This window comes from Vanacampus margaritifer, chromosome 3, assembly GCF_051991255.1.
Source record: "Vanacampus margaritifer isolate UIUO_Vmar chromosome 3, RoL_Vmar_1.0, whole genome shotgun sequence".
Taxonomy (NCBI): Eukaryota; Metazoa; Chordata; class Actinopteri; order Syngnathiformes; family Syngnathidae; genus Vanacampus; species Vanacampus margaritifer.
In genome coordinates, this window is record NC_135434.1 from 1,956,637 (window position 1) to 1,974,249 (window position 17,613).

A 17,613-nucleotide genomic window follows, 5' to 3' on the forward strand; every position below is an offset into this window, starting at 1 on the left:
GACAGTTGAGCTCAACTATTCACGGCCTCTGCCTAACCATCCACGTTTGATCCCGCAGTACCCTTGCAGTACTCTTGAGCAAGACAACTTACCGTAACTTCACTTCAGCATCGCCCGCACAACGATATAACTGCTGTGAACATGTAGACAACGCAGCTGAATATTCTTTCTGCTTTATATTTTATTTCCATTTTAAAACGGTGTTTTTAACTGCTTAATTCTTACTCCGCCAACACAATATTAATAAGAAATACTTTAAGACTCAAATGCAATTTTTTATTTGGTTCCACTTTACTACTGCTGATGTCTCATAAATCACATCTGATATTGTATATTGATTTTGTTTACATTTCTTAATATTGCTGGTAACTATTAAGTTGTATCATTACAAGCTACTTTATTAGTTACTTTCAGTAGACACTGACAAGTTAACTTTGCATGGCATAAAAATGTCAACCTCTTTTGCCAATACTTTATTGGAAGTGCATTTTTAACAGTAATGTTTAAGGATAAAGTTTTTATTTGAAAAAAAAATGCAATAAATACAGCTTTTTTACTGAACATAAATAATTGTTATTATACACCTTCTGAAAATAATCGTCTAAGTAATTTTTTTCCGACTTTTCAGGAAACACAAAAATTTAACCATTTGCATCATGAGGAGATGATTTAGGCAAAAAATATTTTGGGCAAAAAAATGACTTAGGCAGTTATTTTAAGAGGGTGACAATACGTAAAAAAAAAAGAGAGAGATTTTTGGGGATTTCACTGTTTGAAAATAGACATGACATACTTTCCCCATTGCAGGAGTATCAAACGCTAATTCAATTCAATGATGGCAGATTCTTATTATACAGTCTGTACGATGTATACTTAAACATTTGTGGATATTGTCATTCATTACCTCAAGTGTTGGCCACTAGAACACTTTGTTGTTGACTTCTTGTCTCAACATTAACCAGCACAAAAACATCATGAAGCTTTATTTGTGCGTCAAAACAAACCTTGTTTTGCCGAACGATTCCCCCCTATCTCCCCTCACCTGTATCATTGTGTTTGTGCGATTTTGCAGGTTAAAGTGCGACCATTGCAGTCGTGTGACGCAACTGCCACTACGTCAACAACAAAACGGTTCCATCCTGTGACACAACACAATATGCCTGATAAATTAGGAATTCTCAAGGCTTTATACATTTAGCCAAAGTAGAAGTATTGTAAATAAAATGTATGTATGTAATGTATTATTTTAATTAATTATTACAAAAAACATGTATACAATACAGTATACGGTATATTTCTGTGATATATCCATGTATTATTTAAAGTAACTTATTTGACCTATTTTCATACACATTTGCAACTCTCTCTATCTCTCTCTCTCTTTTTTTGCCTGATATCCTGGCTCATCTGATCAGTCTGCTTTAAATGTCAAATGTGGCCCTGGAGCCAGGCTTAGATCCACAAAAACAGGTCACATACATGTTATTGGGAATTTTTTAAAATTGTGAAATGTATTTTTACAACACGTCTCCTAAAAAATAGACTATTACAGCATGTTGCAAAAGTGATTTTTGCCCAGGTTATAGGGAGATCTAAAGGGATTTCTGTTATTTAATTTACTTGGTTAATTTTCTTCTTCGTTTCCATTTAAAATAATTAAACATTTTATCACCTAAGTTTCAACCAAGAATACTGGTTGTACTGGTAGCTGTGTAATTGTCATTTGTGATGTACGCACACTATGTTCTCAAGTATTATTTGCAAGTCTGTTACGCCCATAAATCTCCTTGCCTTGTCTGAAACACTCGGTGCAACAAACCAGCATTGCTCGTTGTTAATCGTAGAAAACAAATGCATGCAAAGACAAATAACTGAATATGACTTTTGTCTCCACCAGTGTGAAGTATAGTATAACTCTGCTCTGTGCCTTTTTCTGGTGTTTGGAGCTCGCTCCTGTTTCTCCTTCCAGATCAACGCATTAAGATATTTTCAGACACAACAAGCCAAGTGACATAACACTCCATGCACAATTCAATCAATTGGAAGCTCCAGACTGAGACAAGACCAGAACTGCTGAGACAAAATAAGGGAATGTAGGAAATATACTAGGACGTGTTAAAATTAGGTTCAGTTGCACTTCTTTGATAGTATTGTTCATTGTGTAGGAATTGGAAAAAAGATTTGTTGGTTTGTTAAGATTGTATTATTGGTAATGTTTTATATTATGTCTTCTGTAAGTGTAAGCGCTCCGTTACAGCTGCAGCTGTTGTGAAAACGCTATATAAATATAAAGATGAGTTAAGTTGAGAATTTTGCATGATTCACCTGTGCGGTACAGGTCATACAGTTGTTCTTATTAGTTTATATAACCTAGCAGAATTTTAAAATACCGCCAATTCTCTGGAAAATATGCCTGATGACTAAAGAGGGAACATGTCAATGGCATTATTTTCTTTATTGCTGTGCAGTGTATTGATTGTGCTGTTCTAATGTGTCATATATTTTAATTTAAATCCCTTTCTAATCAAACAAATGTCTTGCCTGATTAAAGAATAGTACACTTTGCCAAAATAAAGTTTAAAACAACTCTATTTTGCCCTATATTTTGTTATTCAAATAAAATAGAAAGAGCAGAATTGGTACAACTTGCAAACACAAGCCATCTTGTTTAGTGTGAGCAGTGTTTTTTTTTTATCATTATGTGTTTCTTGCCTTAAGAATGATTAGTTAACGCTTTCTGTGGGGGGCCTTGTGCCGCCATTCACTACCTAGGTCGCTTCGGGCAGCCTTTTGATTGTAAGAACACACCGGATTGGTTCATCTTTGACACGCTGGACAGAAGCGAGCACAGGATTGGTCCACAAAGCGCCATTCCTTACGCAATTATAAGGCGGGACAACGCCGAGCAATGAGCAAGCCTCTGGATTGGCTAGTAGTAAAAATACGTAGTCGCAGGTCGCGAGAGGGCAGCGACAGCCAATGACGTGCCACTATTACTGGAAGAGGCGCGGCTTCACGACATTCTTTAGAAGCCGGCTTCTCGCAACCCAGCGGCATTTCGGCAGTCCACGGGGAAAGGGTATCCTGCGCTCCTCTAGTTATTTAATTATTGTGGTTTAATTTGCAGTCGACGGAACCAAGCATGCGATCCCTGTGCCTTTATGTCCCCGTGTCCAACTCCGACCCGGTGGAAGTGGACTACTTCGAGTCGAACGGACTTCCGACTGAACTCAATTCGCTCTTCAATAAACTGAGCGTGTTCTTGCCGTCTCAGGAGTTTTCCACCTACCAACGTTGGCGAAAAGTAAGAAATAATCCTTTACATTATGTTGTATTACTGTTTTGTCTAAATATTTACTCGGATTGGAGCGTGTAATAATACTTACAAGTCACAAATCCACTTGGTTAACAGTCGTTGATTGATTCTATCTGGGTGCCGGCCGGTTTAGCTTAGCTGAGTTAGCATGAAACCTTACGACCAGGCCGCAAAGCTCGCCGCGTTACAGCTGCCACGACTATAAAATCGTGTTCTTTTCCCTTCGCGGGTTATTGACTATTTTTAACAACTTGAAGTTTTGCAAAGTGCTTAATACTTTTCTAGTATTTTTAGTGGTTATCCGCTCTGTTTAAAAGACTTAAATACGCTTGGGCGAGCCGTGGAAGTCGCCCGCTATTTCTAGTTCATTGCCATTGGTGACGTAACGGAGCACTTTTTAAAATGGATTCGAGCAAGAAAAGACGCCAAATTAAGTGCAACTTTTCGTTTATTTTCTTTTTTTAAAAGAAGAATTAATGTTTGTGTATCTGGGTTGTGGTGGGAAAATATGCAAAATTAAAGCCACACCGCACCTTTAAAGTTGCATTGCCATGCAATTTCTATACCAAATGTTTTTGAGGAAAATCTTGCGATTGCAGCAGCTAAATTTCTCGTTTAAAAGTTGACATTTATCTTTCCTGTGAGTGCGTGTGATTACTGCCTGACAAGTCGGGTCGGGTGTCGTTGTCTGCGTCAAAGTTAGTGCCAGCGACCTGCTCTAGATTTAGTTTCAGACGGGATTACCGGTGTTGGCGGGGCCTCTGCGGCCTTTAGGTCAAAGATAGAGCAGTCATTGCATCACTCAAGGCCGCACAAATGGGTCACGGTGGCAACGGTTGACTTTAAATGGTCAAAATTAGGAACACTGGCATCCATTTCATCGGTCTGTATGTGACCTCCAGAAAACCCTGAGGAGGGAGCCCGACATGTCCGATGACCAGCTGGACTTTGAGGAGTTGGTGCATTACCTGCAGGACTACGAGAAGGACCTGAAGCTGGTGGTCACGACGCTGGACAAGAGGAATGCAGGTGAGAGTCTCAGATTTGAACCCCACCCGCACGTGTCTCTTAGTTTTGCATTAATCCGTTTTCGTTCTTCTCTAGGCCGAGTGGACAGCAAGGAATTCATCCAGGCTCTCCAGGACATTGGTGTGCACATTTCACATCATCTTGCTGAGAAAGCCCTTAAGAGGTAATTGAGTGGATTTACATAATTATTTTGGTGCAGATCAGAAGTTGAATGTGTCCATTTTTGTGTTTAAAGCATGGACAAGAATGGCATCATAACCATCAGCAGTAAGGAATGGAGCAAGTACCCCACGGTGGAGGAGACTGAGAGCATTCCCGAGATCATCCTATACTGGAAGCACTCAACGGTGTGTTGCGCAAGCGTTCTTTCTCAGGCGTGCGTCTGCCCATGCAGATACTTTAACTCAGGCATATTTTTCTATGTGTTTTTTATCACTTCGCCGTTAACTCTTTGACTGCCAGACGTTTTCAGAAAAGGGATGCCGTGGGTGCCAGCCGATTTTAAGCATTTTGACTGATCTTTCAAGGTCCATAGAAAATTATGTGTTTGGACTATGGAAACACACATACTACCAAAAAAAGATTGGACTTTCATCAGAAAAAAAAAGTTTGTTTCTACCTTATTCCGTTTTTCAGTAATCCACAATAGAAAATGGTTAGTTTCACCTCTGTTTTGGAACAAACGTCTTTTAACGTCTTTGGCACTCCTCCATAAGATTTTACTAAACGTTATTTAACGTTTTTGGCAGTCAAAGAGTTAAAATGAGCGCTAAGACATTTTCAGGCTTTGGATTGGCCGAAATGCACGTGCCAGCAAATGCATTTGTTTGGGTTTGTGCCCAATTTTGGTCCTCTATATCTCAGATCAGGGTTTGTATCAGGTCCACATTGAGCCGCTGTAAAGTTGTTGTTTTTTTTGTTTTTTTTTAGGCCTATAGCTAGGAAAATATAGGATGAAATCAACCATTCATAAATTTTCAAAGCATTGAAACCTTTAATAGGGGTAGGAGACTTGATACTGACCTGCTTTTCCTTATTTTTTTTAATACCCAGAGGCAGGAAAATGTCAGTTATTTATTAACTTTAAAAAAAAAGAAAAGAAAATAGGTTGTATCCATTTTCTTTCTGCTAGCAACATTTGTCACTTTATGTCCCACAGCCAGAAAATTATGCAGGCCAAATTGGCCTAATTTATCATTTTTAATACCTCAGACCTTGCAAAATGTCATGTCAAACCATAGTTATTTGTAAGGCTTAAAATATATTTTTTTAAAGGAGAAATCTTAGTTGGGGAAGAGTTTAAAACCCCCCCCATTATTATTATTATTTTTTAAATAAATACACAACGTTAGGAAAGTCAACCTTTTTATGGGATCCGGCCATAAACTTTATCATCCCGAATAGACACAGTGTACCTTTTTTAAAAAAAAAATAAGTAAAATAATCACATGGTCTATTTTGAAATGATTAGTTGCTCTTTATTGGCTCCAAAGTGCAGCTTCCCGTCTTGGGCCAATTAAGAGGCAGTCAGTCCCCAAGAAGTAACCTGGCCTGTGCGTCAGTGTATAAGCTCCGGCGGGATTACGCGTGCTGGTTATGTAAACGCCCCAAAGTAGTCGCTGGCAAAGAGAGCAGCTGATGACGGTTAAGAGGCTCCCACGGGTGGCGCTAATAATCACCGGGTGCCTTTTTTTAACCTGTTAAATGGCACATCGGGGTTACTGGTTGACTGTGCCGTGCGTTGGCCTTTTGTGAGCGTCCACTGCGGCGGACCGTGGCATCGCGCTGATCCCTCAACGGTGCCAATAACAACAAAGCTATTGCACGGCGTGACCTTTACTCGAGGACATGGAACACGATCCTCTTCAACTGTTACGTTTGATTGAGGCCAAATTGTACAATTTGGTTGTTTTTTTTCCCCCCCCCTGATGCACTCAAACCGAGCAAGTGTATTTTGACGCGACATACTTGCATGGGCGAAGTGCATTTCAGAGCACTTTAACATTTCTTGTCTTGTATTCCAAAATGCATTCTTATTCATAGTGCAACATTTTGTCCCTTCTGTTATAATACTTTTTGTAATACTTTAACCTGAAAACAAAATGCCTTTTACTAAACATAAAAAATATATATATATATATATTATTGCTAATTATTATTATTTTTGCTGTTAATCAACATTTTATTTGACAATTGTTTTCAATTTTCGTATGAAAGAACCTGAACTCAACTACGATGCTCAAATGCGCACTGGAAAAGCCTGCATCTTTTCAAATATATTCAACGTATGATTAAAATATTTTAAGTGCTTTTATAAAAAGTAAGCAATATACAAATGCCACAGATGAATAATTACAGTAAACCCGACTTCCATCGCAGATTCTGGGTTCTTTTAAACACTGATGCCTTTTTGAAAGAAGAGAAAACTTGGAAGTATTTCAAGATCAGCCTCTTTTTTGCTGACAAGATTATTGAATGTCTCAATCCTTTATAGTCCTGCGTTTTATCCCTACAGAAAGCGACGGCTGTATGTTCACTGTGTAATGTTCATTCTTGTCTGCCCAGATCTTCGACGTGGGTGAGAACCTGATGGTCCCTGATGACTTCAGTACCGAGGAGAAGCAGAGTGGCATGTGGTGGCGCCACCTGGTGGCGGGCGGCGGAGCCGGTGCGGTTTCCAGGACGTGCACGGCGCCCCTGGACCGCGTCAAAGTCATGATGCAGGTAAGGCGGTCGGTCGGTTATGTTGGGGAACTCGAGGGGGAAGTGGCGCATCTTATCGGACCTTGACGTCAGCTCATCAGAAGTTGCAAAAGCGATTTTATCTCAAACTATAAAACAAAAGTTAATATTTAAATGGGGTGGGGGGGGTGAACAGAGTCCGAGGTCTATGCGCCATGGCGCGCACTCACTTCCTGCGTCATACCCGGGTTGAAGGTCCACACGAGCGTCGCTGGCCTCCGGTTGGCGGCACAAGCTCAACTTTTACCCACTTTACACATTGGCCTACTTCAGTGACAATTTTGACTGAAGTCCACTGGCTTAATACTAACATCGTGTGAAACCACTTGGACTCGGGCTAAATAATCAAAGCTATGTTAGGGAAATGATCATTTTATGCCATTTCAAGCGGAAGATGGATGGAAGTCTCAAGCATATACAGTCGAAGCGCATATTAACAAGGCGGTGTCCATCCAGGTGTACGGCACCAGAAGCAACAACATGTGCATCATGAGCGGCCTGATGCAGATGATCAAAGAGGGCGGCGTGCGCTCACTGTGGCGAGGCAACGGCGTCAACATCATCAAGATCGCGCCCGAGTCGGCCCTGAAGTTCATGGCGTACGAGCAGGTGCGGTACAACGCGGACCCCCCCATCACCCCCCCCACCCCCGCCCGTACGTTAAAACGGGAGCTCGCTAACGTCTCTGTCTGATTTCCCACCATAGATCAAACGTCTGATTGGCAGCGACAAGCAGACGCTGAATATCTTGGAACGCTTCGTGGCCGGATCGCTGGCCGGAGTCATCGCCCAGAGCGCCATCTATCCCATGGAGGTGAGCCACCGTCACACTGAGGGGAAAGGGTTGATAGTAACTCATTTGCTCACAAAAACGTATAAATGCGTTCTATTTTAAATGTTTTTGTATTTATTTTATGCCAGAGCATACAGAAGGCTTTGACGCAGCCTCTCAATTGCAAAGAACTGTTGAAGAAATGGTAGTTATTACACAAACGGCCAGCAGGTGGCAGCAGAGCAAAAGAGATCAACCAGGGGCCGTGTTGAAAAAAAAAAACCCTCATTACTCACATTTCTAAATAGATTTGTGAATAATGATGAAACTTGGCTATATTCTAATGTTAATTGCTGCAAAACAGAAACAGATAGAAATATACTTTTTTTTCTCCTGATGAAGGAAGAGACTCTAATCTTTCTTTTGGTTGGTTCCATGTTTTTTATTGCAATAGAACAAAATATTCTGTGGGCCTTGCAAAATCAGTCACAATCAAGTAAAAGGGTGAAGAGTGAAGGGGATTGCTTCTGTGAAAATGGCTGCCAGTTAATGAGTTAATTAGGGCCTGACTGATTAGTTCTTTTGAAATTGGCGCGCTGCCCACCAGATTTTAAATAATGTGCACGTTTCTACCCTCCCGTTTCAAGTAAAACATGGTCATGGGAGAACTTCAAAACAATATGTTCTTCATGTACTGTGTTCTCAAAGAATGAAAAATGACATAAGTGCCAATGCCTTCATTATTATAATTTTTTTTTTTTTTTTTTTTTTAAATAAACGTCAGGTGCTGAAAACACGTCTGGCTCTGAGGACGACGGGCCAGTACGCCGGCATCTCCGACTGCGCCAAGCAGATCTTCAGACGAGAGGGCCTGGCGGCGTTCTACAAGGGCTACGTGCCCAACATGCTGGGCATCATCCCCTACGCCGGCATCGACCTGGCCGTGTACGAGGTAAGCGCCGCCACTTGCTCCTCTTTTCCTCCTGAGACCGTTCCCTGGCTTAACGTGTTGTCGTCCGATGGCCCGGCAGACCTTAAAGAACAGCTACCTGCAGCAGTACGGCGCCAGCAACCCCGGCGTCCTGGTGCTGCTGGCGTGCGGCACCGTGTCCAGCACTTGCGGCCAGCTCGCCAGCTACCCGCTCGCTCTCGTGAGGACGCGCATGCAAGCGCAAGGTGAGGCCGCAACACCGTCAACAACAAATCTGCCCCCTTTTTTTGTGTGTGTGTGACAAAAACATCAAAACGTAGGAAATTTTTATTATTATTATTTTAATTTTTTTACCTCTTATTTTTACATTCCATAAGTGTTTTTGTTTAGCTTTTTTTTAATCAAGAATTAGGAGTGAAAATTAAGTAGATTAAACCTTTCTTAAAATAATTAATCTAACAATTTTTGGGGGAGAGTAAATCAGATTTAGATTTTTGGCTTCTCAAATATTTGATCCAGCCTTTAAATTTTTATTTTTTTTTTATCCCAATTGTGATTTAAAGAATTCTATAGATATGTTGGTTCGTATTATCTAAACGCATTTAAACAAGATTTTTCTGAATTGAAAGTTTTTACATGAGACTTTTTTTTTAAGAGGGCTTGATTAAAATCTGATTTTTTTTTAATTATTATTATTTTTTAATCCTTTTGTAGCTGCGACGGGCATCAGCCAGCAAGCGACCATGACGGCGCTCTTCCAGCAGATCCTGCGGGCCGAAGGTCCAACGGGCCTCTACCGGGGCCTGGCGCCTAATTTCCTGAAGGTCATCCCCGCCGTCAGCATCAGCTACGTCGTGTACGAGCACATCAAGACGCAGTTGGGCGTCACCTCTCGCTGACACCCCCAGCCCAGCCCAGCCCACCCTCCTCCTTCCTGCCAGAGAATCCCTCCCACCCACGGTGGGGCGGGGGTTCGTGAACCTTGATCTCATTCTGTGAATGTCAGCTGACGAAAGATGGGACAGGAGGTCGTCCGCGTTGGCACGCTGCTATTTATTGTCACGGTTGCATAAGCGACTGCAACTTGAGGACCAAATGTTGGAAGGCAGGCAAGGCGCCATTGTGTTGGACTGAGCGTGTTTGCACAGTTTGTTCTCTCTGCTGCCGCCACACACTATTTATTTCCATCCACTATTTATTGTTCTTATTGAGACGAGCAGGGCGTGGACGCGCCGTGTTGTGCGTGTAAGCTTGACAGCCGAATTGTGCTATTTAAATGGCAGCCTTAACGAATAGTGCAAAACTACAAGGGTGTTGTAGTTGTCCTAATGTTCACCTCAGGTTAAATAATTCACACAAGTGTTAGAACTTCTTTTTTTTTGGGGGGGGGGGGGCATCAAGAAGGGCTTGGACAAAAGAAAAAATTAGCATCTCATTGCACTTTAATCCTTGTTGGAAAAGCCTCTGAATGTCACAGCAGTCCAGATATTCCAGGGAAGACTTTTTGTTTTTAGTATTTTTAAAAGACTTATTTTCATGCAAATAAATGCAAGTTCTTGTTAAAAATGAAAAAGTGCCTCTTGTCCTTGAGTCTGGTTGCTAAAAACAAGGAAATTCCGGTTGAGATTTGGTGAATATCATAAACCCACCTCGGAATCGAATCATACAGAAAGTGAAATCCAAAATCTAGAGCATTTATGGGACACTTTTTTTTTTTTAAATAAAGTTTTTAAAACACAGGAAACTCATCAAACCGTGTACTAATCAGGGGTTAAAGTTCTCCGACCTGGGGACAGATTTCCGTCATTTTGAGAATGAGACGGTGCACCCCATAAACAAGTCCCCGTGGGGACTGCACATTTGTTTAAGAGCCCAAAACTAAACGCATATTGCTTTCACGCATTGAATTTATTAAGTCCACCTTAAAAAAATCGTGGAAAAGTATTGAATTTTAATATTTGTGTGAGGTCTTCAATTTCATGCTGTGTGTATCTTCTCCATGGAGAAGCAGCAAGCCATTTTAGGAGAAGTTTGCGGAACCAGAGTGCAGGGTGGCATTGCGGGCGGGACATGTCGAGAGTCGAGTCGTCCACACACTACGCGGCTAGTTTGAATGTAGGAGAGGAAAGCGGATGTTTTAATCGCTATTCCCCGTTGGAATTTACTAACTGAAGAAAAGGACAAAGTTTGAACTGTCAGCGCGCTGCAGCGTCCTGCTACGGAGGCGCTAGTTGCTAACCCGCTACATGCTAACGTGAGTCAAGAGTTCCACCTTCTTTACATATTACGCACCGATGTATTTACAATAAAAATGTCAAAACTAGCGACTGGGATAAAAGTTCGTTATTACTGTTACTGTCCAAGTTGCATTATTTTAATAGTATCGTGATTGGACAACGTTAATAACTAAAACTATCAGAAGAATACAATTTAAAAGTAAGCCTCCCAACCCTGCTTATATACAGTAGCATAACATGACTATGTATAGATAGATATTTTATTATACATTGACACTGTCTTTAAGTCTGTTTGATTTTTATCTCTCAAAATGCATCAATTTGATGTTTTTAAGTATGTATTAAGTATTTTTTATTTTTTTTGCATTCCCAATTACCCTCCTAGAGCGGTCGTATACTTTTCACATTTTTCATTCCTGATTAATCCCTAAACATTATTATTTAAAAAGAATCAGTGTGCGCCCCACTGCCCTGCAAAATTTATGGTAATTGACCGCAGTCAATTTAAACATGAAAAAAAAAAGTCATTTAAATTATTTTTTGCTTTAACCCTTGGTACCAATCCATCTTTTTACAACAAACTAATGCTAATAATTACGCCACTTTCAAATTTAAACAGTGCTGCCATCTGGTGGCAAAAAGTGGAATTAAACAGATACAATTATAACCAATGTTGTAGCAGTTACCAAAAACTCAAAGTGAAAAACAAAATAAAAACATTTTACATTTATAAAATTAATTATTCATTTTTGTCTTTAACTCAAAGTTCCTTTTAAATTTATTTTGATATTTCTGTGTGTTCGTACAGAAGGTAGGTCAGACAGAGTTGTAATTTGCCTTACTTTATTACACAATATTTTATTCTTTAACTTTTGGACTTCAAATATAAATAAAAATATACATATATTAATGAAAATGAAAATGAAGTGTTTAAAAAAAACAAAAAAATAAATTAGAGAAAAGCCATAATTGAAAAACTATTAGAACCCGGGACAATAAATAAATAATCCATGAAATAGCGAAATTCTCTACCATGTCGCTCTGTACCTTAACACGTAATAAGTGAATGGGCTGTGGTGTTGGTTGTCAGCCTGCCAAGTTCGTCATTCTGCTACCACAGGTATCCTTGAAAAGCAAACAAAAACAGGCCTTTTACTTTGTTCACGATTTGCAAGCAAATAACCATAAAAATAAAGTGCTAAAAAGGTGATAACATGCCGGAATTGGGTGCCAAAGACTGTTGTGAAGAAGGTCCAGGCTGTGGCTCACTCGCCGGGTACGCAAGCCTCCGCCGGCGCTCACAGATGTCCACACGTCAACCGCCACAGCTTGCTGTACTTCCATTTTCACTCCTGCTCGTTCTTGATGTTTTTGGGCCCCAATTCTTTGACGGTCTGAAAAATCAATCCCAGTTCAATCAAAAGCAAACTGTCAACTCAATTTGCTTCACAACAAGCAGCAGTTTGGCGGAGAGTGAACAATTCTTGATTTCGGTCAAACTAAAACAGAATTACGGAGAATTTACACACAATAACAACAAAGCTTCGAAAGGAAAACTAACAAAGACGGATAGCAATGGAATCGCATTGTTGTAACATTATAAAGCAGCAGAATACAAACGGAGGAGCAACACATGTAGACAGATAATATAACAATACTTACAGGCAAATATTCTTTAACCTTGGTGAAAAACACCTAATATTGCTGCTGAGGAGTGCGACGTCTTTTCATGTACGGCGGACACCACAATTTGCAAGAGATAGGGACAAAGCCCGACCACAAAAAGCAAAAATACGCAAATAAATAAAAAATTTAAAAATGTAAAAAAATAAATAAAAAAAACTTACGTGACATCATTCTTTACATTTTATTTATTTTTATCAAAACTGTGTGTTTTTATCAAGCTTTTCAAGTTTTTTTTTTGTCCAGGCCGATTATTTTAGAAACTACATGTGATTAAAATAACTTAATTTTACGATCCCGTTAACTCTTTGACTGACAAAAACGTTAAATAACGTTTAGTAAAATCCTATGGAGGAGTGCCAAAGATGTTAAAAGACGTTTTTTTTCAAAACAGAGGTGAAACTAACCGTTTTCTATTGTTGATTACTGAAAAACGGAATAAGGTAGAAACAAACTTTTTTTTTCTGATGAAAGATGAGAGTCCAATCTTTCATTTGGTAGTATGTGTGTTTCCATAGTCCAAACACATAATTTTCTGTGGACCTTGAAAGATCAGTCAAAATGCTTAAATCGGCTGGCACCCACGGCATCCCTTTTCTGAAAACGTCTGGCAGTCAAAGAAGCTAAGCTTAAAGCAACTAAGATATGAATTATAGGCAGAACGTTTAAAAAAAAGACTTAAATAATAATAAACTTGAAATAATAATAATATACCATAATTGCATTGGAAAAAGGAAGCTAATTTGAACACTAGTAATTCACTCACATGAATATAAATCTGGCCTGGCGATTGTTTGTTGATTGGCGAGTGTTGAGAGGCTGGAGAAGGACGTAACTCACAAAATAACCTTCGGTCAGCCATGCAGGGTCATCAAAACGCTCAAATGGAGTTAGCAGATGCCAGATATATGCATATATTCTGGTAGCAACATGCTAATACTGCACTTAAATGTTATAACACGTATATACTTCCTGACATTGTGCCTTAGTGGGCGCATGAGAACTCGGGCCGATGATTTGATTTTCAAGCACGGCTGCAGTCGCATTCAAAATGAGATGAAAGAAACGCCGAATATCCACCGGCGGGCTTTGGCGTGTCGTACACAAACCTTTCTGCTCGGCAAAACGTACGAGGGCTCAAGGGCCCGAAGCAGTTCCCTGAAGCTGTCACTCTCCACGATGCTGAGGGGTTGCGACTCCTTGATGATGAAATTGAGAACCGCCTGGTCCAACGCGTGTTTCCTGTTGGCTTGACGGCCAAAAAAGCAAACGGTGGGAAAACATGCATTGCTTATTAATGAATGAATGAATGAAGCCGCCTGGGGGGGGACGTCGTGAAAGGCGCGAATACCTGTGGTGACTCGGAGTGTATTTGTGATCTCCTCGTGTTCATGCCTGGCTCGGAAATGTCTCAGCATGGAGGACGTGCTTTTGTTAAAGTACGACAGTTCCGTCGAACAAATGCGGCATTTAACCTGCAGGGGAGCAAAAAGGAATCATTTCGAACGGGAGTCGCCAATCTTTTGGAAAATCAGCAGTTTCCTATTGGCGCATTGACCGAACCCTTCTTTGTCGAAAATTGAAATCAATGATTTCAACTAAGGCTCACTTTGAATTGGATTTCAAATCTGCAAATTGATGTATTGAAATTGCTCATCCATGAAAAGGGGGGATTGATTACAATGGCCAACTTTTTATTTTATTTTACGTCTTCTGGGGACTTTATTTCTTTGAATTGGCTCTATTTTCTTTAGATTGATATTGTTGACAATGAATTCATTGATAATGTGCTTTGACAGTTAACAAAATTACTAAAAGTAACATTTGCGCTTTGACGTCACTTGTTTTTGAATTGCTAATATTGGCTCATAAAATTGTTGAAATTTTCTTTGCACCAAAATGTATGTTGACCAATGTCATCTTATCATTCTTTTTTTTATTATTATTATTATTATTATTATTATTGCTACGGCCTATGTTGTTTTCTTTTTTGTTGAGTGGTGGATTGTGTGCGTGCGCCGGTGCCCCTCCCCGATTGGTGGTCCTCGTCCCCCGGCTCAGGCCACCAATCAGTGCAAGGGAGGAGCACTAATTCCCGCATTGGCCTCAAGGGGGGCCTTTAAAATAAAAGCCTTTTGTTGCCTCCATGCCGGGGAGACGTTTGTTTGTCCTCTTGTTTGCTTCAGCACGGTCCCACGCAGCCCGCAATGCCTCTTTGGTTTGTTTTGCGTTTCGTCCGCTGTCTTCGGTGTAGCGCATCGTTTGCCATAATTCGTCTCTGCGTTCATCATCCATGACTCTTTAGTGTTCGCCATAACAGTAGTTTCCCTATTTGCCACCCGGCGCGGAACAATTATTCAAAATAAGACATTTGCAGACATCTGCTCTTACTTTTGGAAAACAATAATCAACAATTTAGTCTATTTTTTGACACGCCAAACCCGTAACTGATCCCTAATCAATTCATGTTTGTGCATTTTGTCAATTTGAGAGAATGTCCTGCTTTTGAACAGAGATAGAAATTGAAAAAAATATATTTAATGGATTAATAAAGTGTTATAATAATATGTTATATGTGACCTCACTAGTGTAAACATTAAGACATTCTGATTAATATGACATTCGTGGAACATGAGTTATGAATCAAAACGCAGCCGTTTTTCTCCATCTCAGGGGGCGGCCATCTTGCCACTTGCTTCTGACTGAAGATGACATCAAAGTTGCTCAGGGCTCAGGCAACGGGCCAATCACAGCTCACCTGCTTTCTGAAGCTGAGCTGTGATTGGTTGTTACCTGAGCAAATGTGATGTCATTTTCACTTGACAGCAAAATGATATTGATAGAAGCTGCTGGATTTTGCGGCTTAACTCAAATTCCACTAACGCAATATTGACCAGAATACGGTATTTAGACTAGTGGGGCTACATGGAACATATTGTTGTCAAGAACATGTTTTTGGGGTTGTCTTGCAGCTCAAATGGTGATGAAAACAAATACCCTCATTGATGATACGACATCAAAATGTTCCCACACGGCTGAACTCCTCCTTTTTCTTTCCTGCTCCGTCTCACAATACAAAGATCTGTGAGTCTTTTCGCTGGGCGCCTCCGTGGCGGGAGAAGCACCGGCTGAACTCCTCCTTTTTCTTTCTTGCTCCGTCTCACAATAAAAAGACCTGTGAGTCTTTTCGCTGGGCGCCTCCGTGGCGGGAGAAGCACCGGCTGAACTCCTCCTTTTTCTTTCGTGGTCCGTCTCATAATCCAAAGATGTGCCAGTCTTTTCGCCGGGCGCCTCCGTGGTAGGGGAGGCAGCGGCTGTCTCGGCCACGGGACTTCTTCGTGAGGCCATACACGTGCTGAAGCGGGCTTTGGCTCTGTAAACTCGAATGTTGCGCAGCCGACGCGTGGGTGTGGCCGCGCCCGACGCTTCTTCTTCCATGTCGTCGTCGCTGAATGACAACGGAGCAAAAAGGTCGTCTGGCGGTGGTCCTTCATGGTGGTCTGCATTCCGACCGAGAGGATGAAACCGAGACCACTCGGGCGGTTCAGCTTCGTCGTCTTCACTCTCCACGGAGACATCGGTCGCAGGCAAGCTCGGCAACTTGCTTATATCGAAAGCCTCCAGTTCCTCTTTAACGTGGGGGATCCGCACATGATCCCAGTCCAAAGTGGAGGTCTCAGACTGTGCCTGAAAGGAAGGTTCTTCCTGACAAGCGGTCAGCGGCTGGACATCTGTAAGACACAAGCAACGGACAAAACAGGTGAGACAATTGGTCCTCTTGGACCGCCCTTAGTGGTCACGTGGTCCTCGGGTAGAATTCAGGTCTCAACAATTTAACAAAATGATCTAATTGCAATTTTGCTTCTGTGTACATACTCACATATGTTATTGATTTATTTATTCTGTATCCCCCAAAGCATGTCACCCGCGACTACCGGAGATCGACTGTAGTAGCAAAAGGGATCTTATAAACATTTACACATGTCGTTTAAATTAACACGTAGAAAGTGATCATCGTTTCGATTGCGTGGTTGTTGTGACAGATTGTGTTGCGACAGATTCATGTTATGCTTTGCGCGTCCTTATTAGAGAAATACAATGCGGTATATATTAAGAACAAACCTTCGCCGCTTAGCATCATTTGAGACATGCTAACAGCCTCCAGTTGCTGTCGTTGTCGCTCGTTCTCTTCTCTCGCCCGACGTAGTTGCTCTTCGTACGACGCGATCGTTTTCTCAAACAGTCCGAAGATTTCGTCGGCGGCCGCAATCAGTCGCTCCCTTACCAAATCTTTCAACATTTTCACGTTGAAGACAATTCAGAGGCAACAGAAAAAAAACACTTGAGCCTTGCGATTTGTCCACTTGAAGCGATGAATGCTACGCTATTGCTAATTTCCGGCACTTTTCTTCTTCTTTTCATTCATTCGCGGGTGGCAATTATTGTTTAAAGTGCATTACCGCCACCTGTTGTCATATTATTGTATCAGCAGCAAAGAGACAGCATCTATTGATTCACTAATCACTATTCAGTGACTTGTTTTACTGTTAGAAATGCATGGTAAACATACTTTACATGTTTCGTATTACTTTAATTGCTTACTTACTGTATTTCCAACTCAGGAACGCGTGTACCTGCGTCATTGTTGCAAAATTGCAGCTGATTGCTCCAAAACTAACAAGTCGACTGAGTAGAGCGACAAAATGGCACATGACCAAGACAACCGGTCAAATCGGTGACGAATAAAATTATTCTCCTTAGACGTCCTCCTTCTTTTCTTCATTTTTAATTTCAACATATCAGATCGTTCCTAATTGAAATTCAAAAATGTTTAGCTCATTTAATTCATTTTGGCAATGAGTTCCAACAAACCAAACATCTCTATTGTTCAATAATACACTGT

General features: G+C 40.9%; 2 protein-coding genes across 3 annotated transcripts; one reads left to right on the top strand and one right to left on the bottom strand.

The window, feature by feature from the left end:
• Nucleotides 1-3,042: 3,042 nt before the first annotated feature.
• Nucleotides 3,043-10,363, top strand: slc25a25a (solute carrier family 25 member 25a). The gene is made up of 10 exons (XM_077560672.1): nt 3,043-3,304; nt 4,219-4,345; nt 4,421-4,508; nt 4,581-4,692; nt 6,911-7,069; nt 7,544-7,696; nt 7,794-7,901; nt 8,644-8,811; nt 8,891-9,035; nt 9,505-10,363. The coding sequence occupies exons 1-10, from the start codon at nt 3,143-3,145 to the stop codon at nt 9,687-9,689; spliced, it is 1,407 nt and encodes a 468-aa protein (XP_077416798.1). The 5' UTR covers nt 3,043-3,142; the 3' UTR covers nt 9,690-10,363.
• On the bottom strand, nt 10,176-17,106 carry LOC144048560 (uncharacterized). 2 transcript variants are annotated; one of them, XR_013293367.1, is made up of 6 exons: nt 16,833-17,106; nt 15,708-16,441; nt 14,062-14,185; nt 13,820-13,959; nt 12,246-12,421; nt 10,176-12,152 (listed from the first exon to the last, which is right to left on the bottom strand). XR_013293367.1 is itself a non-coding variant. In XM_077560684.1 (5 exons), the coding sequence occupies exons 1-5, from the start codon at nt 17,008-17,010 to the stop codon at nt 12,374-12,376; spliced, it is 1,224 nt and encodes a 407-aa protein (XP_077416810.1). In that variant the 5' UTR covers nt 17,011-17,106; the 3' UTR covers nt 10,176-12,373. The 2 variants fall into 2 exon arrangements, 1 of the variants encoding a protein (XP_077416810.1); XM_077560684.1 differs by having other exon boundaries at nt 10,176-12,421.
• Between the last annotated feature and the right edge of the window lie 507 nt (nt 17,107-17,613).

Bases quoted from the DNA above. Each gene is read 5' to 3' on its own strand.
- slc25a25a (XM_077560672.1), top strand. From the start codon at position 3,143: ATGCGATCCCTGTGCCTTTATGTCCCCGTGTCCAACTCCGACCCGGTG. The intron at 7,070-7,543 runs GTAAGGCGGTCG...GTGTCCATCCAG, and splicing joins GCGTCAAAGTCATGATGCAG to GTGTACGGCACCAGAAGCAA. The intron at 9,036-9,504 runs GTGAGGCCGCAA...ATCCTTTTGTAG, and splicing joins GACGCGCATGCAAGCGCAAG to CTGCGACGGGCATCAGCCAG.
- LOC144048560 (XM_077560684.1), bottom strand. From the start codon at position 17,010: ATGTTGAAAGATTTGGTAAGGGAGCGACTGATTGCGGCCGCCGACGAA. The intron at 13,960-14,061 runs GTATTCGCGCCT...TTGGCCGTCAAG, and splicing joins TACACTCCGAGTCACCACAG to CCAACAGGAAACACGCGTTG. The intron at 12,422-13,819 runs GTTTGTGTACGA...TTGATTTTTCAG, and splicing joins ACGTTTTGCCGAGCAGAAAG to ACCGTCAAAGAATTGGGGCC.